Source organism: Agelaius phoeniceus, chromosome W (genome assembly GCF_051311805.1).
Source record: "Agelaius phoeniceus isolate bAgePho1 chromosome W, bAgePho1.hap1, whole genome shotgun sequence".
NCBI classification, from domain to species: Eukaryota; Metazoa; Chordata; class Aves; order Passeriformes; family Icteridae; genus Agelaius; species Agelaius phoeniceus.
Genome location: NC_135301.1, coordinates 2,152,885 through 2,174,653, shown reverse-complemented (window position 1 = coordinate 2,174,653; position 21,769 = coordinate 2,152,885). Strand labels below are relative to the sequence as shown.

At 41.3% G+C, this 21,769-nt stretch overlaps 1 protein-coding gene across 9 annotated transcripts in view; it reads left to right on the top strand.

The window, feature by feature from the left end:
• The window catches only part of LOC129133098 (zinc finger protein 532), a 41,234-nt gene that overhangs the window by 10,102 nt on the left and 9,363 nt on the right, over positions 1-21,769 (top strand). For 6 of the 9 annotated variants that reach the window (XM_077193129.1, XM_077193124.1, XM_077193123.1 and 3 more), the window contains 5 exons: positions 799-908; positions 6,598-8,957; positions 13,502-13,683; positions 16,568-16,744; positions 20,796-20,958. In XM_077193129.1, coding sequence (XP_077049244.1) covers positions 6,618-8,957; positions 13,502-13,683; positions 16,568-16,744; positions 20,796-20,958 — 2,862 coding nt within the window. In that variant the 5' untranslated portion in view covers positions 799-908; positions 6,598-6,617. Of the gene's footprint in view, positions 1-64; positions 358-798; positions 909-2,505; positions 2,654-6,597; positions 8,958-13,501; positions 13,684-16,567; positions 16,745-20,795; positions 20,959-21,769 lie in introns of those variants that run through there. The other 3 variants (XM_077193128.1, XM_077193125.1, XM_077193130.1) reach the window with 3 other exon arrangements.

Below are 21,769 nucleotides of genomic sequence, written 5' to 3'. Positions count from 1 at the left end.
TGGGGGAGGCGAGCAAGGGAGCGTGTGGGGGGCTCTGGGGAGCAGGGGCCGCGTGGGCCGGGCAGGAGGGGAGCCGGGGCACAGGGCTGTGCCGGCCCCACGCCACACAAAAACCAGCCCCTGCGATTTTCAGGGTCTTGTTGGCAACTCAGCGAGGGTTGCCATAGCTTTTTATGTAGGGTGACCAGAACCGGCTGGAACTGGTTTGAGGCAGATCAGCTCCTGAACACAATGCAGTCACTGAGCTACTACACTGGGATAGCTTCCTCCCTTCATGGCAGCCAAAAGCAGAGGAGCTTGCAGAAAGATACCATCCCAAAACAGTATGTGAATGCACACTTTAGACACACAGCACTGGTATGTGGCTAACGTAGTCATAAAGGGTTCTGTATGTAAATGTACATATTTGCAGTAACTGAGATTACTTTGGCTTTTTGTGCCTTTTTATGCTTAAGGAATGGGCAAGAGCTGAGATTTATGACCCTTACTAAAATATTTTTGCTTTGCAAGGGTGGGACACTGGTTATACAGTCTATTTTAAAACTAAACTAAATAAAATGGATTGAATTATTTGTAATTGTAGATATGCTTGTGACTGAGGATGCTTTGCATGCTGTTTTATTTACAGGGTGCTGTCTTGTGGTTTGCTTCCTTAGGAAACATTAATGGGGGGGGGGGGGCTCTGTGCCTTTCTCTAAGGCCAGAAGGAAACAATATTGTTGTAGAATTGTGCATAAAAGCATTGAAAAGATGCTGTAAGGCATACTCATTTTCCTTTTTTTTTTTTTTTTCTTGTAGGCCTATTGATTGGGGCTGCCTTTAACCCTTTGGTGTTTGCAGAGGTAATGCGGCTGTGGCAGTAACTGAGCACTGGCTAAAAAAATCCCTCAAAGGTCAAGGTTCACAAGGTGAGACGTGGTGTTTTGGGCTGAATAGAACAATAGATTGGAGTTACATCCTGATTGCACACTTGGCACATTAGGAAGGAAACAATTGTTTAAGTGTTAATGAAGAAATGCTATTAAGGTTCTCCAGTTTTAAAAGGATTAAAGCTATTTTTTGTAAAGACTTACTGATATCTTGGTTAAATACAGTATTTTCATTGAAATATATCCAGATAAACTTTTTTTTCACAGTGTAGTGATACGAATAGGCCTCTGAATGACAATCATGAATTGCTGAGCAGTTGTGGCAGGGAGCTGTTCTGTGCTGTATTAAGAGACTCATACATGCAGGATTTGCTGTCTGATTATTTACACGTTGTTGTTTGACCACATCTCAGTGACCCAATACTTGGTTTTTAAATAAGGTCTTCAGTATTAAACACATACTTAATATCGCCTACAGAGAAAAAACTTGTGAAAAAGAAATAGTATGGATGGCTTTTCTTAAACTTTCGTAACCTGGGGAGGATTTTGCAGCAGCCAAGTGGAAAGATGTATTTTGGGGGCTGGATGGAGCTCCAGTGGTGTGAATTATAATATTGTGCATAGGAAATTGGATGGGCAGTGCAGCAACTGCAGAGGGGTGACTGCTTTCAACTTAAAGCAATGGATAATGGATAGAATTTTTAGTTTTTCTTTCTGAACTAGAAAATACAACATGTGTACTTAGATTTGAGCTGACGTTTTTATCTTACAGTGAAATCTGAAGGAGTCAGAGAGAGGGAGAGGGGCAGAGAGAAGGAAGCAGTAATGAATCTAGCAAAGGGAAGAACAAAGGCTGTTAGAGCTTGCACAGTGGATCACTAAACATTTTGCCTGGAGGATTCTTTTGCTGGAACTGTTACTTCCTATAACAGGAAATCAGCAACTCTAGAATCCTAACCAGTGTGATTTTTTAAAAATCTTCCCAGTCCTGGCTGTGTTAGCTGGTTTGGTAACCTACAATCAAGATAATATAGAGGCAGAACATTGGAAATACTCTGTTGTGGTGTGAAATGAGGGTCCTTTCCTCTGTGCTCAGCAGATCAGACAGCCCTAAAAGCCTTGAGAGGTTGTGGATACTGGGTAAGTTGTGTGATGGCTGCTGAGGCAGGGTGACAATACAAGGGAACCTTTTTGTTTCTGACTGCAGTAGATTACGTAAGGCACTGAGCTATTAATCGTGGAAAAGTGAAAATAGCATACTACCATTTGGCCTGAAATTCTGGGTTTGTGAGCTTTACTGCAGCTGTGATAAGCTGTTTTTCAGGTTTGATAGAGCAGTGAATAGCTCATGGCAGAGCAAAGTGCCTGACAGATCACTGTGCTGATTTCTGCCCCTGTTCTTCAGCATAGGATGCAGAGGGTCTATATTTGACTCGAGACGTCTGTGGCAGAATGATGCTGCAAACAGGAGTTCTTGTTGCATGCTAGGAATAGGATCTCTTCCTGATGAGGATGCATGTTCTTTTCCAAGTGTCAGCTAAAATTTATATATTTCACTAGAGAGTCTTTTATGATTTTTTTTTCCTTCTGCCAGAATAGTAGGCAGCTTTAAAATTTTAAGTTCTTGGATTGTGACAGAATTCCTTGAATCTGTTTTGTTTGGGTATTTGAATGCTATCTATATTATGAATTTTTGTTTTTAGCAAAGGAGATTTTGAATTTGCAGGGATTTTTGGTGGCTGTAAGATGAGAAAACTGAATAGATGGAGTCTGCAGTATTCTTGGTGAGTTATCTTTTTTCAGTCTAGTAATATCTGTAAAGGCTCTTCATCAGGAGATTTGGATTGTGCACACAGGCCAGCTTTCCAGCAGCAAATGCTAATGCTGGAGGGCTGCTCTTCTGTATCAGCACCCAGCATCTCATTTTGCGTTGGTCTCAATTATTTGATCTTCAGAATGAGGGTAAGAATTTATCACATTCCAAGTCCCTTTGGAATGAATTGACTAACTGTTGTTTCTCTAGCCATATGCCTATGTGTTAAAATACAAATATGCAGCAGAGTACCAGGAATATATGTTCAGAAAAACCCAAAGTTGACCCTAATGTTCTCGGGTCTGCTTGTTGCCCTGCTGGGCCCTGCCTGTCTGGGAGAGCTCCCTGAGAGGCTACAACTGCTCATGCTGTGCTTTGGCCACAATTGTCATCCACTTCAGAAAAAGTACCTTTAAGGAAAGAGGTGGGAAGCTTGTGCCATTTAGAATGTAATTCCAGTCTGCATTCGTTTGAGAATCTCAACATTCTCTTCATTGTTGTTGTGCATCTGAATTATTCACGTGGTACTGCTCCAGCCTATTTTTCATATAGAAGTACAAAATTAAGCCATGATTTTAATTAATTTCTAAGTAGACTAGAAAAAGAGTGTTATGTAGATTTCCCTGCTTTTCAGGAATTCATCCGTGTTTTAGGAGGGATTTGGGAAGTAGGTAGACCCAAACCCTGGCCTGAATCTCTTGATAAATACACGTGGTTTTCATTTGATCAGCTGTAGCTGGGGATGGCCTGTTCAGCCCCATGTTGTGTATAAGGAGATTCCTTGCTCATGTGTTGAAACATCCCTGTTCTTTTTGCCAGGCAAAGGCTGATTGTCCTGAACTTTGAACCAGCTGTGTGTGGTTCTCTTCAAATTATGCTAGCAGTGGTTCAGATTCCAGAAGATTCCCCTCCTCTTTCCCATCTTGTTTTCTCATACCCAAAGAGAACCTGAAATACCCAGTTCAAAAATTGATGTGTTGGACTACAGGATCAGGCTCCTAAGGAGTCATAAACTACAAGTAACACTATTTTGGCTGTTAGAATGGTGGATTAAATCTTTTACTCATTGAGTCTTGAGCATGGAAGCAAATTGGATTTTCCCCTTTTTTGAAGGCAGGTGGATATGGTGTATAATATAGAAAAAGTAGGTTCTTGGGATAAATTTTAACTGTAAAACACCCGATACTTCACAAAGATGTTTACATTAGGACTGGCATGACCTTACTGATGCTGTGGATGCTAAATAGATGCTAAATAAGACCGTTATCCTAAGAAATCGAAAATTCCTAGGGTAAGAATTACTTTGCATATGACAAAAGGAATTTCTGTGATTTGTGGAACTGGGTGTTTGTCTGGGTTTTGCACGAGTAGCAGGTCATGGGCCTTTGATAGTGAAAAGGAACCCGTTCATTATCCATATAGGCATGAGAGCCATTCCTGACTGCGGTTGAAGTGGCCTCTTGCACATCCCACTTGCCTGCTGAGTATGTCAAAGCAGGCCAGGCTGTGATTGGAGATGTGGTTCCCATTTCCTGAAGAAGGTTTTGTGGTTAGATTAGCATATTGCTTTGTCTGTCTGTACAACGCTTGGCTTTCAGAGCAAATGACTGGAAGTGTAAGTCAGTCATAATTACTAATAACCAATGAACTGCTCATCATCTGTGTATTAAGATGAAATTTGTCTAATGTTAGGATACATGTTACTGTAATTCTGATTGAATCCCTTATGTTTTCTCTACCTGATGAAATTTCTTGTCACAACAATACAGAAACCAAAACCCCAAAACGTATGGTTTTATGCTGGTTAGGCTGGTATTGCTCCCTGTGTAGGCATTTTCTTCCAGAATGAGCTTGATGTTACTTAGGCATCGTTACTCTTGTTTGGAGGTGGAGTAATTATTCCAGATTACTGGAATTTTGCTCTGGAATAGTGTGTCTGCCTGGGAATCAGTAGAAGTAACAGACTAATTCCTGTATGTGGCTATAACAGAACCAAGACGCTGCCATGTGGCAGACCCTGAAAAGAAGTTTCTCAGTGTTCTCATTTCACAAAACTGGAAAGAATGCTGGTGGTTTTGGAAGAACATGCAAAAGAAAATATCTCCATCCTACAGTGTGCACAGTTCTCAAATGTATGTAGTACAAAGAGTAGTAAAAACAAGAGTTTAGGGCAGGTAAAGGAATGTAGTCCCAAGAATGTGAGTGGCGTAGGTAGAGGAAGATTAAATTTGGTGGTTTTCCTTTGATAACAAGTGGATTTGCTGCTGAGGGAACTGAAGTCGAGTAATTGTCTGAACAAAAGCAAGGAATTAGATATTTAGATGGGATATGAAGGCAAAGGGTAGGAATTCAGTAAGGCAGAAAAGATGGTCTGGTCCAGTTAAAGCAATTGTATAAAGTTGTTAGACTTGTGGTTTAGCTGTTTGGAAGATCTGGATGAATAGAAAGGTGAGTGTCAAGGAGGAAGAGTTGGTTGGTTCTTCAAAGGTTAAGGATTAAATAAAAGAGCAAAAATTGAGAATGTAAGAAGTATTTACAGGCATCATGTTAGGCCAGAGAAGGAATAGACTCACAGCTCGTCTGGCAGCAAAGGTGTCGCTTGATTTTGATCTTGAATAAAAAGCGGAGTTTTATCCTTAAGGAAAGAATTACTAAAAGGTTTGTGGAGGTAAAAAAAAAAAGGGGGAGGGGGGGAGGAATATGGCTACAGAGTCCTGGCAGTTGTAGTGGAAACATAGTTTATATACTGAATCTTAAATGGGTGCCCTAGAATAGTGAGAAGGAGATTAACAAAATGGCCAGGTTAGACCTTCTCTTCTTTGTGTATCACAACTGACCATGTTTGTCTCCCTTTTTGTTTAACTTTGGTTGCTTGAAAAGTTTTTGATAAGGGCAGCAGTAGTTCTCAGTAAAGTACAGCTCTGTCTCCTCTGCTGGGCAGTTGTGATCTTAAACATTCTTGGAGGAAGAGGAATTAAGTGTCTAAGCAGGTCTTCATTCATTGTTATGGGTAAATGTTAATTAAACTCCAGGATATATAATTGGAAGTTTCAGACTAGGGAGACTATCTAGCTCTTTTTGAGTGTATGCAACAACTGTAAAAAGACACCTATGGACAGATGTATAACCAGAATGCAACTAATTAGTATCCCAGATTGTGAGAAACTGTGTCAAAGATTTCTGTCAGTTTACATGGATTTGATATGCTTTGGTATCTGCAGTCTTTTCCATTTAATCCTCAGAGAAACTTGTTTTGTGATTTTGATTCTATGCATGCTTCTATTTTTTTATTAAGAACTTCATAGGTTAGACAAAGCGCCCAAAACCATTAAGTGAACTGTGTAAACAAATTTCCCAACTCTTCTATATTTTTTTGAAACTGTTTCATGAAATGTGTGTGTCTATTCCAGTATCCTTTAAAAATTTTCCTCAATTGCCTTCTCATAGTCCACAAGGACTTCCAGGTAGCCAGTGTTGATGAATACCTAAGTCTTACAGATGTTTATTACTTTATACTTCATTATTTTCAGGAAGACTCCTCAGATTAATAGTGCAGCTGTTAAAGAGAGGAATTACAAATGTCTCATGTTATTTTTATGCATGTCCAGGTATTTTGCGGTCTGGGTGGGTGAGGACAGGAGTGAGTGTAGGAGAGGGAACAGGAAGCAAGTCACTGCAATTTGGGCCCAGAATAAAACTGCCAGGTTACTATCTGTGGAGTTTATAAATTACTATAGTTCTTGGTGTAATAATTCAACTGTACACTTGGTCACTGTTCTGTAATGTATAATCTCTGAAAACATTATTTCAGAAGTGAAATAGCACTTCTTTGCATGGCAGATGTGAACAAGAACTTGTTTTATGTAAGACTGGGCTACTAGAGCTTAAAGTGATGACTTTCTGCTTATTTTACAGATTTGCTTACAATCAAATACATGGCCATGGGGGATATGAAGACCCCAGATTTTGATGACCTTCTTGCAGCCTTTGACATACCAGACATGGTAGATCCCAAAGCAGCTATTGAATCTGGACATGATGACCACGAAAGCCACATAAAACAGAATGCTCACACAGATGAAGACTCCCATGTCCCATCATCATCTGATGTTGGGGTGAGCGTCATCGTGAAAAACGTGCGTACTATTGATTCTTCCGAAGGTCTGGATAAGGATGGCCACCATTCCACAGGCAATAGCTTGCACAATGGCTTTCTAACATCAGCAGCTCTTGAGAGTTACAGTAAAGATGAAGGGAAATCACTTAAAGATGATGGGTCAGCTTCTGAGACTACACTGAAGGATTCAGCTTTCAACCAGTTCAGCCCAATATCAAGTGCAGAAGAATTTGATGATGATGAGAGAATTGAGGTGGATGACCCCCCAGATAAAGAGGAGATACGTGCAAATTTCAGAGCAAATGTCTTGGCAGGATCTCTATCGCAGCAGGAATATGACAAACTAAAGGCACTTGGAGGGGAGAACTTAATTAAATCTGGAATCACTGTTTCAAGTAGTATAGATAAAAATAAAACTGGTAAACGAGAGACAGAGACAAGCTCCATGAATTTAGGTGTCTATGAGCCTTTTAAAACTCGAAAAACAGAGGACAAGTTAATAAAAGACAATTCTGAGAAGCTTCTTGAAAACAGGGTACTTGATGGAAAACTGAGTACTGAAAAATGTGACACAAATCTTGCCAGCATTTCCCAGTCCAAAGCAAAGTCATCAGCAAAGCTTTCGTCCTGCATTGCTGCAATCGCAGCACTGAGTGCTAAAAAGGCAGCTACAGATAGCAGTAAAGATTTACAGTCTAATTCAGGAGAGTCTTCTCCATTACCAAAAGACATGAGTGAAAGTCCCCGGGCTATTGAAAAATCTCCTGAGTCTCAGAGTCTCATTGATGGTGCTAAGAAGCCGTTTGTCAAACCGCCCGATAGTCCCAGAAGCGTCTCCAGTGAGAACAGCAGCAGAGGGTCTCCATCTTCTCCCGCAGGGTCAACACCAGCAATTCCTAAGGTTCGCATAAAAACCATCAAGACTTCTTCTGGGGAGATCAAGAGAACTGTTACTAGAGTGTTGCCAGAAGTTGATTTGGACTCTGGTAAAAAGCCAGAGCAGAGTGCTTCCATGGTAACCTCCATGACATCTCTCCTGTCCTCACCAACTTCCGCTGCTGTTCTCTCCTCTCCTCCCAGAGCTCCTCTGCAGTCCTCAGTTGTCACCAATGCAGTTGGATCTGCAGAACTTGCCCCCAAGCAGGTCACTATCAAACCCGTGGCTACTGCCTTCCTGCCTGTTTCAGCAGTGAAAACTGCAGGTTCCCAAGTGATCAATCTGAAGCTGGCTAACAACACCACAGTGAAAGCCACCGTCATCTCTGCTGCATCTGTGCAGAGCGCCAGCAGCGCCATTATCAAAGCTGCCAACGCCATCCAGCAGCAGACGGTCGTGGTGCCAGCATCGAGCCTTGCCAGTGCCAAACTCGTGCCAAAGACAGTCCATCTTGCCAACCTTAACCTTTTGCCTCAGGGTGCTCAAACCACCTCTGAACTGCGCCAAGTGCTAACAAAACCCCAGCAGCAAATCAAGCAGGCAATAATTTCTGCAGCCGCCTCCCAGCCTTCGAAAAAAGTGTCTCGAGTGCAGGTGGTGTCATCTCTGCAGAGCTCTGTAGTGGAAGCATTCAATAAGGTGCTGAGCAGTGTCAATCCCGTACCAGTTTACGTCCCAAACCTCAGCCCCCCCGCCAATGCCGGAATCACGCTACCGACACGAGGGTACAAGTGCTTGGAGTGTGGCGACTCGTTTGCTCTCGAGAAGAGCCTGACCCAGCATTACGACAGGAGAAGCGTGCGAATTGAAGTGACTTGTAACCATTGTACAAAGAATTTAGTTTTCTACAATAAATGTAGTCTCCTGTCCCATGCTCGTGGGCACAAGGAGAAAGGCGTCGTGATGCAGTGTTCCCACCTGATCCTAAAACCAGTCCCAGCAGATCAAATGATAGCATCTCCTTCCAGCAATACTGCTGCGGCCGTGCTCCAGAGCGCAGGGGGAGCTGGCACGCACTCCCTAACAAAGATCCAGACTGGCTTAACTGGGACAGTGATCTCGGCCCCTGCGAGCTCTCCTGTCATTCCAGCTATGCCCCTAGACGAAGATCCATCAAAACTCTGTAGACATAGTCTAAAGTGTTTGGAGTGCAATGAAGTTTTCCAAGATGAGACATCTCTTGCAACTCATTTCCAGCAGGCCGCAGACACAAGTGGACAAGTAGAGTATCCTATGTTTACATTCCAATGTTTCATCTATAAGCCTAGGAGACTTTGGATATGTTTTTACTTTCATTTAGCTGTTATTATCTGAACCTCTGTGATTAAAATGATAAATGAAAACCATAGAAAGTCTTGCAAGCACTTACATAGTGAATGTCAACACTTTTTAAATAAGACTTAGAATCTCTATAGGCCCTGAAGTCTGAAATTGACACTTATATTTTTGCTAAAATTTAGCATTAGTTTTCTTACAGCTGAACATGATAATGCAGAAAATAATCGTGGGTATTACTAATCATATGTTAATGCTTCTTTCTGTGCTTTGGAATTTGACTAGCCAGTGGAATCCACTTAATTGGCACCCTCATTAACAGCCCATCTATTCAACTTGAATGAAAGCCTTAAGTGATTCATTCTAGATTGGTCTTCAGGTTTTAGAGTTTTCACCAAGTGCCCTAAGTGAGAGAGGCATTCCCCTCACGTGCAGGGAGGGACTCAGGCAGTGACAAATGGCACACTGACTACTGACAGGAGCGCTGCTGTTTGCCTCAGCTCTTCCTCAGAAAGTGCAAAGTGCTGTTCTCACTTGCACGTCTTCCTTTCTGTGTGACCATTGGTTTAGTTGGTTCCGTTTCTTTTCCTCTTACAAATGCTAATGAGTTTAACATAAAAACCATTTGAAAATTATTTACTAATGTATGTGGCCTGACCTGAAAGAAATACGTCATTCAATAAAACGTAATATTAATCAGTGTGCGATGTATTTTATAATCCTGGCAGAGTGAAGGTGGTCAATTAAATGACATGGTTGGATCTCTGTTGGGGTGTGCCAATTAAAAGGGATTCTGGTGTGTTTCAAAGCATTCAGGTGAGCTTGGTGCTCCAGCTTCTTGCTGCGGGGGAAGCTGAAAACCTGCAAGCATGCTCAAGACAGGAATGCCCCAGGAGTCTTTCTGGGAATCACACAAAGTGGACAGGCTAAAGACTAGACTAAATGCACTAGTCCTAGGAGCACAGGCAGGTTCCTGTCAGGATCTATTCACTGCATGTAGGACCTATTCTGTACCATGAAGCAGCTCCGCTGCACCTACCACTACAGGTAGTAATGTAAAGAGATTTGCACGTGGAAATAGCCTTGATTATGTGGCTCTGCCTTAGCTCCTCCCTTTCATTGGCTGGCAGAATTAGACTGAAATTACCTGGATTCCAGGTGGAATGCCATGCAAGTGAATTTCTGTTTGTAAGATACTACAAGTGTGCATACCTCAGGGAGTTTCCTTCAGCAGAACATGTCCATCCATAGATGTTGCTGCAGTTCTGAACAGGATCTAATGGCTGACCATTAAGAGTACATTCTGCACCAGCTCGGGCTACTTAATACTTAGGCTGTTTAGCTACCTGATTTGCTGATGCTTATTGGTTGTAGATAGATTTTTTTTTTCCCCCATAATAAGCCCATTAGGTAACATTCCATCTAAGGTCCAGTAGACCTTGCAAAAACCTGGTGGTTTTGGTACTGGAAAAGCAAGCAGGAAAGAAGGTGACAAAACAAAGCAGTTGAATGAGGGACAGAGAATTGGTTGGGAGGATGAGGCTAAAACAGAAATTGAAAGAGAACAAAGATAAAGTGATGTTCTCACTTTCAGGGTGTGAGGATTTTTAGGGTCTTTATGGCCAAGTAAACGAAACCTTTTGCCCTTCCCTTTCTCCCTCTGTCTGGTGCTTTTGCCCTGTTGCTGCTGAGTTGCTCTCCCTACATGTCCTTTAGATACTGTTTATGCTGGTAATTTACTAAAGGAAAGCAATTGTGATGTTCACAGGATGTGAAAATGCAGCTGCAGGGAGGTGGAGGGAGAAGTACGGGTTCCCAGGTACTGCTGTTCAAGGAGGGAAGCCCCTGGAGCTGCAGGAGCAGCTGGCATTGCCTGCTGCCTGTCTGGGTGTTTGTGTCTCCTCATAGAAACCTGCTCTGCTGAGCTGCAGGTTTAAAAAAAATGGTGCAAAGCACTGGAGGAAAATAAGCTATTTTCATGTTCTTCCGTTGGAAAAGAACACTTAATAAATGTAGTTTTAAGTGTTCTTTGTTGAAGTATCCTTTTACATCCTAATTACAGATTTTTGTAGTCCTTTTCATGTGTCAAGCAGACGCTGTTTTTTATGTTGAGTTTGGTTGCATCCTGTAGGGGTAGGGTTTCCTGGAGAAAGGCTCTGTATAGGCATTTATTACTGTGTTTGTTGCTACTTTTTCATTAGATGTTACCTCTTGAGAAGCTTGAATGAGAAATACCCTGACTTGTTTTCCTTCTTAGTGCTTGGCACTTTTTGCTGTAAAACTGCCATTATTGTGGAGGGAAGAAGACAAGGAAGTTAGATGAGATTGGTATTTTTTCTTTGGAAGGAAGAAAGAATAAAAATGAACACAGATTTTGCAAACAAGTCATAGGAAAAAAGGTTATTTGCAGCTTACTGTTCTTTCTAGGGTCCCATCTAATTGCTCCTGAAATGGAAAATGTATAGTTTTGTGTTTCCAGTGAGTAAGTAGCTGCTCTTATACTCCTGTTACGAAGGTAGAATGTTTTGTTTAAAATAAGCAATGGTAGAACAATCTTATCAATGAAAATACATTCACTATGAAGTTGTTACCTTTCTATAATGTTTTATTGCCATTAATATTCCTGTTAAAGGAATATTAATCTAAAGGCATATTCCTGCTAAAGGAGTATTAACCCTGACTCACTGATAGGTTTTCTGGCTGAATAAAACCCTCATGTACTTGCTGGGGGGAAAAGGTAGCAAATCTGGGCTAATGAATGTTAGTATTTCTCTTAGTTATAGATAGGAGTATATTGCTCCCATGGAAACTGCATAGCTCATTTCCCTTCATACTCAGCGTATGTGTGTATCTTTATTTTCCACCTCCACCATTTTTCCTTCTAACCCTTTTTTTTTTCTGAAACTTTGACTTTAAATGCAGGCAGGTGATGATTTTCACAAACTGTGTTTTATTTTGGTGTGGGTTGGAATGAGAGAACTGGAAGTTAATGCCACCTTAAGCCCAAAATAAAATGGTAAGCAAACGTGCTGAATGTCAGAATTTCACAGTAGATGCTTCTTGTTCTACTGTAATCAGTTACAATTAAACATTTTCTGTACTCATTGAAATAGCAGAGCAGGGGCCTTAACTAAGAGCATTACTGGCATGTTGGGTCAGCAAATGAGTCTGGCAGATTGCTGCAAAATCAGGAAGATCACTGAGCTGGGGCTGGAATGTTGTGTGGCTCTTCTGTGGCATCGCATCCCAGTTTCCTTCAGAAGTCCTGCAAGCCAAAGGCTTTGGAAGGACTGTGAAACCTCCAAATGTTTCTATTACTGGAATAACAAGTTCTGGTCTGCTGTTTTCTTACGTAATCAAATTATGCTGCAGATTCTCCAGTATTGTATTACAGCTTGTTAATACAGGAATAGCCAAAGAGAGATTTGGGGAATGGTACTGAGCCCAGTAAATGTGGCACTTATTGCTGGTCGGAGGGTTTTGCCTTTATCTGAACTTAAGACAAAGTTAACACCCCAAAACAACTCTATAGTCAGCCTGAGGCTGTGAGTCCCCCACTTTTGGGCACTCTTTGGTCAATTAAGCCAAGTATTTGGCATTTCAAAGTGAGTATTTGTGTCTCAGTATAGCCTTGCTGTGTCCCAAAGGCTGTAAGAAGGTGCCAGTTTGAAATCCCTGTAGATAGCTGAACTCAGGCAGAGCCTTGCAGGAGAGCAGTGCATGTACCCATGCTGAACACTACTGTAGTGGGCTGGCAGGAGTGCCAGTGGAACCTGCATTGCAGTGATGGCCTGTTTTCTTTGCTTAACATGCTGTGTATTTAATGGTTTGCATTTTGCCATCTTGCTGCGTCAGGCCATGGGAGAACTCGGTTTGTACAGAGACTGTGTTCAAACACACCAGGCCACAGTGCTCCCAGAGCATTTATTTCAGGATTTCTTCATGTATATGTTAGTAAATAATTTATAATGCAGATCTGGAGATCTTTTTTTTGGTCAATATTCTTGCAGAGTGTACACATCACTACATATGCCAGAACATTCTTAGAACATTCCTAAAAACATGCAATACATGTTCAAAAACATACTGATGTCATGAAGGAGTCTTGGGTTTGATTTTAAATCTTTGCAAGTCACTGGTGAGGTTCACAAGTCCCAGGCCATAAGAGACAATAGCAGTAATTTGATTCTGGAGTTGTTTGTAGGCCCCTTGCACTATTAAGGTAATCTGGGAAGGCACCCCAGTAATATTTCTGTAAAGCACGTGTATCTCCTGTGGTCAGTGGTGTAGGAAGGGGCTTTGTAGCCCAGGATGCCAGACAGCACCTACCAGCTCTGGGAGCAGGGCTTGTGTTTGTACTTGCTACTGCACTGGGTCCCATCCCAGTTATGACATTTAACCTTTATTTGCTGTATTGCAGTGTTTGACACAAGACGTTATGTAGAGCTGAACCAAACCTTTTGTCTCATCTATTCTGGTTTATCATTTAGAAGACATGCAATATCTGCCAGATGCTGCTTCCTAACCAGTGCAGTTTTGCATCACACCAGAGAATTCATCAGCATAAATCTCCATACACGTGTCCTGAATGTGGAGCAATCTGCAGATCTGTCCACTTCCAGACCCATGTCACTAAGAACTGCCTGCATTATACCCGAAGAGTTGGGTTTCGGTCAGTATAATGATTCCTTTTGCTGTCAATTGATGTATAATTTATGGTTTTTAAAGTGGTTTTCCATTTTCATAAGCATTGTTTGGACAATACTAGCTTCATGGGTTTAAGATTGTCATGGCAACAGTACTATTAGTACTGAAATTTTGGAATAAATGCATTAGGATTCTGCTTTGGTTTGGGCATCCACTTTTGTATATGATTAAATCAGAATATTAGCTAGTGTAACACAGATTCAGAACTTCACAGTTTATAAAGTCTAGAGAATTCAGATGCATTATCTTAATTTCAGGTTTTCAGAAACCTTCTTGAGTTTTTCCAAACCATTGAATTTTAGATGGTTCTTTCTGGTAGAAGAGTCATTGTCAGTACTTCCAGAATGTATGGTTGAGATGTTGATGGGCATGCTGCATCTGTCTGGTTGTTCTCTTTTCTGTGGCAAATCAAGATTCATTGACTTTATCACTTTACATCACTTGGAAATTGCCTTTCTCAAACAACCTTATCTTTTGGTTCTCCTTTGTTACTCTTCAGTTTCCCTTTGACTTTTACATTTCCCTATAACAGCAACTCACTGGGAAAATGGGGAGCAGAGACATTTCATAGAAATGTTTCGTTTTAAAAGACTTGAAAAGATGCTTTCTGTTAGCATTTTCCTTGCACTTGAATGGCAGGCAGCACAGCAAGAGATCAGAAGAGCCACCTGTACCTTGAGCTTTGCTTAGCACTCCAAAAACATGTCCACTTCACCCTGTCTGCCTGGAAAAAGGCCATTGTAAATCTTCCAGCAGGTAGCTCCTTCCACCCTTAAGGTGCCACAGTTCATTTTCCAGGATGGCCGTGCAATTGTCCCCTAAGGGATGAAAGCATTTTTACTGCATCAAGCCTCTGTTTTCAGCTTGAATTCATGGCCTGACATAACTCCAAGCTCTTCTCATTTCTTTGGGTTCTTTTCTTTTACCCTTTTCTCTCAAGCGGTAGTCTTTCTTGTCCTGCATTTCTCCTCCATCTGCTTCCTGCACTCCACTGCTCTTCCCTCTCATGTATGTCTCTTGGGTTTGTACATGGAATTACCTCTGGGACTCCTGGCCTGCCCCGGTAACACCAGCAGAAAGAATCCCCTTCACTGGGAATCTAAGTCACTAAACTTTTCAAGATGTCTCAAAAAATCTCATGTCACATTGAGTTGAGAATATCTTGATCTGGTGAGACTAAACCAAAGTCATCCAGGCAAGCAAAAGCAGTCTCTGGGAATGTTACTGTCTCCCTCCTTAGCCTCCTCAGCCTCTCCTTAGAACTGTGGTGCTTTTCCCCATGAGCAGCACAGCCTGTCCTGCTTCTCCACAGGGCCTCTGCCAGGAAGTTCCCTTTGACTCCAGTGATTTAGGCTAGTTGTCTGCACTGAATCTGCTGAAAACTTCAGCCTGAAGTTTCACTGCATCCAGCCAAGGTGAAAGCAAGCAGCTGTTAGAACAGTCCCCAGAGGAAGGCTTGGGCCTTAGGAACTGTGTGATATACAATGGTGGATGCTGAGGATCAGCTGTTATGTGGCATCACTAGAGAGTAAAGTCAGGCCGTGGCATGGGGCGGCGGCAATGCCACCCTGCTCTCTGAGGGACACCTCAGGAGCACGTGTGTCACTGAGCATCACGCTGTGCACGGCTAGGAAAAGTGCTCAGCTCTCTGGGAGAGCTCTTAACAGAGCCAAAAAAGACCAGAACAATCTGCTTTAGAGAATGCATTGGTAAGCAGAGACTAGATGGGTATAAACTCAATGAATATTATTAAGAGTGTAAATTAAATGCCCAGAAAAAGAATGGATGACATTTCATAAAATTCAAGGGTGATAAATTTTAAAAGTAAAATGGGATCTTTGAATTCAACGTAGAACTGTATTTCCTGCTTTATTGCTATCATCAGGGCAGTAAAACTATTGAAAAATTAAATTGACATTTATATGAAAACAATCATACTGCCATGATAGATGCTAAAATTAAAATTCTGGAAGGGTGGAGGCCTTCTACGTTTCAAGAGTTTGTAAAAGTCTTACTGCAAAATACTGATCAATAAGAAATTGTCTCATTTGATAGGTAATTGCTGGTTGCACTATGTTCTTGGACTGATTTGGGAGCATTTGCTACTGAAGATGTAGGGCATTAAAGGAGATCATTGTGTATAAAAATTCTTATGTTCTAATATTAATTCAATTTTTCAATAATTTCGTTTTAGAATAGATGCAGAAAGGTCACAAATTTTCGTCACAGCAGAAGTATGTTTTTGAAAAATATTTTCTGAATTCCAATATGATGTATTGATCTGATAGTAGGGATTTGGTTTCGTTTTCCTGAATTTCAATCCAAGTGCTGATTTGATTACATGTCCAGAAAATCATTACCAGTATATCTTCATTAAATCTAAACAAGGCAAATGATGAAAATATTTTCCTTACTGGTTTTCCATTTGGTGGTAGTTTCTAAATTGCTGTGGTGTACTTTAAACAATGCCCTGCATGTGATAAAAATGCATTCTGGAAAATCTCCTTCCAAATTTGCACAGGATTTAAGCATTTTTCTGCAATCAATAGAGTACTTGTCTGTCCACCCTTCTATCTGTTTTATTGTAATAACATAAAAACATGTTCTGACCTCATATCTCTTAGATTTTCAAATGACAGTGTGTGAGATTACTCTCCCCTTACTTTGTGACCCACAAATCGCTGGTTATGTTGATTCTTACGGGGTTGTTGAAGTTGACAGAGTAATGCAGTTTTATCCAGTTGTTCTCCGTGTGTGTTTCTCTCTGGCCTTTGCTTGAGAATCCATGTTGATGATGTCCAGCCCTGCTGGGGGCAGGCTGCACTGACTCTCCTCCGCTCTCTCCACAGCTGCGTGCACTGCAATGTCGTGTACTCTGACGTGGCGGCACTCAAGTCTCACATTCAAGGTTGTCACTGTGAAGTCTTTTACAAATGTCCTATCTGTCCCATGGCATTTAAATCTGCTCCCAGCACACACTCCCATGCCTACACACAACACCCGGGTATCAAGATAGGCGAACCAAAGTAAGCAAACTTCATCTTCTACTGCACTTGCCTGCATTTGAATGAGCTGTGAAATTGCATTGTGTCCTGTGCTTGCAGGACACCTCTGACAGCCACCGGTTTGTCAGCCTGCTGGGAATGTGGGATTTGTATAGTGCTTTCATGACTTTTCAGCTGGGAGTTCATTGGGCAAAGATGACATTTCTCTGAATGCACTAGCAGCTCTTCAAGCACTGCATGCTACAAGAGAGTGATTGCAAAATGTAATTACACAAATTATTTGGACAGGTGGCCAGAGCATTGCTCATTCTGATGTTTTAATCTGCTTAGCTCATCTGCATTTTTACTGTGAATTAAAATAATGTGATTCCTAAAAGAGATGCTAATACTAATTGGTGCTTATGTGGTGATTTTCATAACGTGGTTGAGAAGTTGAGAAAAGGCAATTTTATCTGTTTATATAAGCTTTTTTCCAATAGGTAATCTCTTTCTGGCTTGAAGCAGAAGTGGTTTTGTTCTGTGGCTAGGAAAGTTGCCCATAAAGGTAGTAGTTTGCTGAAGGTGGTGACACAGAGTACAAGTAGGACTCAGCTTCAGGTTCTTTTTTTAAAGCTATTGGACAGCTCTGCTGGAGGTGCTCTGTGCGTGCAGACTCCTCCACCCCTCGGGTGTGAGCCTCTGAGAACCCCTGCTCCTCCATCTGCCTCTCCCTCACTGCCACAGTGCACTGTGGAGAGCAAACAGGGACTGAGCTCTGTGTTCTCTGTGGGGCGTGCAGAACACCAGGATGGTAACAACTTGCACGCTCAAGAACATAGAAGGTGTCTTGTGATGTAATAACCAGCGTTCCTAAGAGTTCACTTTCTCACTGTTTCTTCTAACATATTAACAGATTTTTCTCTGTTCAGTTTCTCTGTTCAGTTTCTCACTGTTTCTTCTAACATATAAACAGCAGATTTTTTTCCTTTGTTTACACTTCCATCAAAGCAAAATGGCAACAAACTTGCCATGTCTGATACCAAATGGAAGTAATTTCTGCCTCGTGGGAAATGATACCTTGTTTTAATTCAGGATAGTATCATCAGTCAGGGGCTGTTAGATACCAGCATTTAAAACTTTTTTCAGGTTCCCATAGTTCTCATTAGAGAACTCTAAAAGATTAAGATCACTGTTTGTGTAAAATGCTACACATATGAAAAGTGAACTGTGCTTGGATCTGCCAAATTGTTTCTGATCAGGTTAATGAATGAAGTATTTTGCATTAGTTTTTTGTCCATATAGACACACTTATAATTGCATTCCTCTACAAATTTACTTTCATTATAAAAAAATGAAATTTTATTATGTACTACTGTAATAAGTCACAGAATCCATAGTGGAGCAGTTCTCTTAAGAAGTGGTGTTTCCTTTAAATTTGCCAGTTTTAATCACAATGCTGCCTTAAATGCATGCAGAGTGACTGGTACGATGTTTCCAGCCCTTGCAGTGCTCAGAGTTCTTGGCTTGCCTAGTTCTGAGCAGAGCTGCCAGGTTGCATTTGAGGCAGTGCATTCACATTTGGGTTACCTGTGCTGCACCATGGAGCACCCAGGCTGTGTCACTGGCACCCCCTGCCAGCCTGCCAGTCCCATTGCTGAGCCCAGGGCTGTGGCACAGGGCAGGGACACTGGCTATGGCTCAGCAGTGCCCCGGGCCTTCTGAGGCACTCTGCAGTAGGTCACACTCCTCTGCTACAGGAATGGGGCTCCTGGGCAAGCTTGCTGCCTGCCCCTGGCATTTACTTGGGACTGTGTGATTTACAATTACATTACGAACCGTTGCTGCACAACAGATGCACTAAACTATTTGGTGTATGAAAAATGACTTTTATATCCAGGGATTCTCAGTGGGATGAAATGAGATTATTTTAATACAGGGAAATGGATGGCTGTCTTGTCTTTCAACTCTGGGAAGCTCTCTCCTGTAACATACTCTTAAGCTCTGGTTTCCCAGAAAACCACCGAGGTGATCTTTTTTCAGTAAGCAGTGTCTAGGATAGGCACTAAGATATTTTTCATGGCTGATCTCTTTTTGAATACTGGAGAAATTCTTGTTTATTGAGCCAAATTATGGTTATTTATGGTACTATTGGTAAAAAGTATATTATCCCACAAGTTCCTTTTTTTCAAGAAAAAAAAATTGGGAAGGAGGAATACTATCCTCTGGTGCAGACGCTTTCCAAATGCTAAATGTCTTTTATATGACTGAAAATATTTTCCTGAGATAACACTTGTATTTATTCCAAGATAGTACATGAATTTGCTAAGCAGATTTTTGGGAAGTGAAAAGGCCATGTGCCTGCTTTGGTGTGTCCTGTGGGGCAGGAGCAGTGCTGAGTAACCAGCCTGGGAGTGGGAGTGGGATGGGAATGGGATGGGATGGGATGGGATGGGATGGGATGGGATGGGATGGGATGGGATGAACTGCCTGACTTATTCCAGCATCCCTGTAAATGACATCCTGTGGAAGCACAACTGCCTTTGAGCTTTGAACAGCATTTTAGGCAGTTGCATGTTAAACACTGATTACTTCAATTAAATTTAAAAAAAACCAAAACCAGTGTATATGGTTGCATGTATGTTAAGGATTGAAAATTATGTTTTTGCTGTGTTTGAAGGAAATACTCCAGGTGTTTATAGTCATAACTCATACTGTGAGGTGTGTTGGTATGAATTTAAGTGAGTACAGTCTTTGCCCAGAGACTTGTCTGAAATTTGGATCTTTACCAGATAGTTCTGCTTCTGTGAAGGCAGGGTAAAGTACTTTAGCTGCCATAGAAAATGCAGAGATTCAGCTCGTGGTGGTTTTAGAGAGTTACAGTTTCTATATGTGATAAATTCAGAAAGAATTTCTACAAACCTCCAGATCAGCAGTGAAGGGTTCACCACAGAAAGCAGGACAATAGTACATTGATCATCAGAGGATGCTGTGTAAATAATACATTTATGTTAGCATGTGTGAGAAACTGGGACCCCTTGATAGTACAAAGTCTTTCCCAGTTAATATGGAGCAGTGTATCATTTTTCATTTGGAGTTCCAGGACAGCTTGGACATGGAAGCAATGTCCATGTTCTTGTCATCTCAAAACAGAGTGCAGAGTGATCCCTAGAGCTCTGGAACAATGCACTATCAATGGCAATTACTTAGAGGGATATAGAAAGGATATTATGTGGCTAATGAGAAGATTTAGCACTCTAGCAGGTAGGAGGGTTTGATGGTTGTTTTTTTAAGTGGAAGTTACTCTTAAAGATGGGAAATGCCTGTTGCTGTACTGACCACTGTGGTTGGTTCTTTTATTGTAGCTAAACTTTCTCTGCAGCACTGCAGATTACATGGCTTAGATTTCTCTCTTATCTCATGATCTGTGGTTAGAAAACTGCCGTAAGAACAGGAGTCTGGGGAACCTATGTTCAAAAGTCACATGTGCTCCAAGAAAGGAAGTGTTTGGTGGTGTCTCTACATTTCTGTGGCAGATTCATCAAGACTTGGAATGGCAGATCAGGGAAACCCTGTCCTGCGCTGTTGGAGCTTCAGGGCATTGACAGAGTCTAGGTTTGGCATTCAGGAGCATCACAGCCATGAACATTGCCAAAAATGTATTTATCTTGAAGTATGTTACTAACTGCAATTGAATTAATCACTCCCTTACAATGTACTGCATATACAATATACAGGTTTGTAACCTGGAGCAGGGATATTATCCTTTAGCTACAATGTGAGTTCAGAAACTGAAGGTGTTGAACTGTCAGAGTATCCTGAGCAGATGTTGTTGTTGTATCTGTAACTGGCACATGCTATTGTTTTCTGGCTTCTTGTTTGCACTTTTTTTCCCCTATTTTTCTGTTTCTTCTACTGCTCCCATATTTTGAAATTGAAGGATGTTTTGAATTAGTTTAACTTTTTTTCAGGCAGTGTGAAACAATTGCTTAAACATGTCAGATCTTATCTGTGATGAGAAAAAAAGTTAATGTTGTGATTCTTGCAAATAGATCATCAACGTGACTGACATTGTTTATTGTGTTTCTGTTTTTAGAATAATATATAAATGCTCTATGTGTGACACTGTGTTTACCCTACAACCTTTGCTCTATCGCCACTTTGATCAGCACATTGAAAACCAGAAGGTGTCTGTTTTTAAGTGTCCAGACTGTTCTCTTCTATATGCACAGAAACAGCTTATGATGGATCATATCAAGGTGTGTAGGCATCTTCTCTTGTTTCCTTCATGATACCATTTGTCATGCAATACACGCTGTGAAAAGGCACAGAGTAACAAGACTGCTGAGAGAGATGTTAATAATTCTGAGGGGATAATCTGTGAATGTTGTTCTCAAATGTTAAACTTTTATATTTTGTCTGGTCTTCAGCATATCTGTAATGACTCAGTCGGTTTTTCTGTAAGAATGTTGATTTTGGTGTACTGGGAATATCTCAGCAAGTCCAATCCTAACAAATACTGAGTTTTATTTACAATAATTTAAGTATTATTCCAATTGTTAGGAGCTAAAAATGCTGAGTGCATCACAAAATCAAACCTTTGATGTTCAGAATTCACCATGTTGCTAGATATAGAGGTTACCTGTGTTATATGAATATGTGTGCTTTGCAAAGAACTCCAGCGGATTTCCTCATAAACACCCTTAGGAGCTGACGATTCACTGTGATCCTTATAAGTCCTGGTTTGAAGGATCAGCAGCCCCCTGGCCATCATTTGTTAGCCTCTTACCTCATGTCATACAGACCAAAGCTGAGGTTTTTCTGCCTTATTAACCCCTGGTGCCTGAACACACAATGGGACTGTGGAGCTCACTGCGCTTCTCTGGCAGTGACACAATTTCTGAATGCCATTTCTCTACCACAGAGTGGAAGACCAGACTTCTTTTTTGGCTGCTAAAGCCATAATTTTGCATTTTAGTCCCAGCTATGGCACTTGTAACCACAGAATTCTCTGAAGTAGTGTTGAAAATAAGATCACAAGTCTTGAAAAAAAACAGGTGGTCTTAAAGC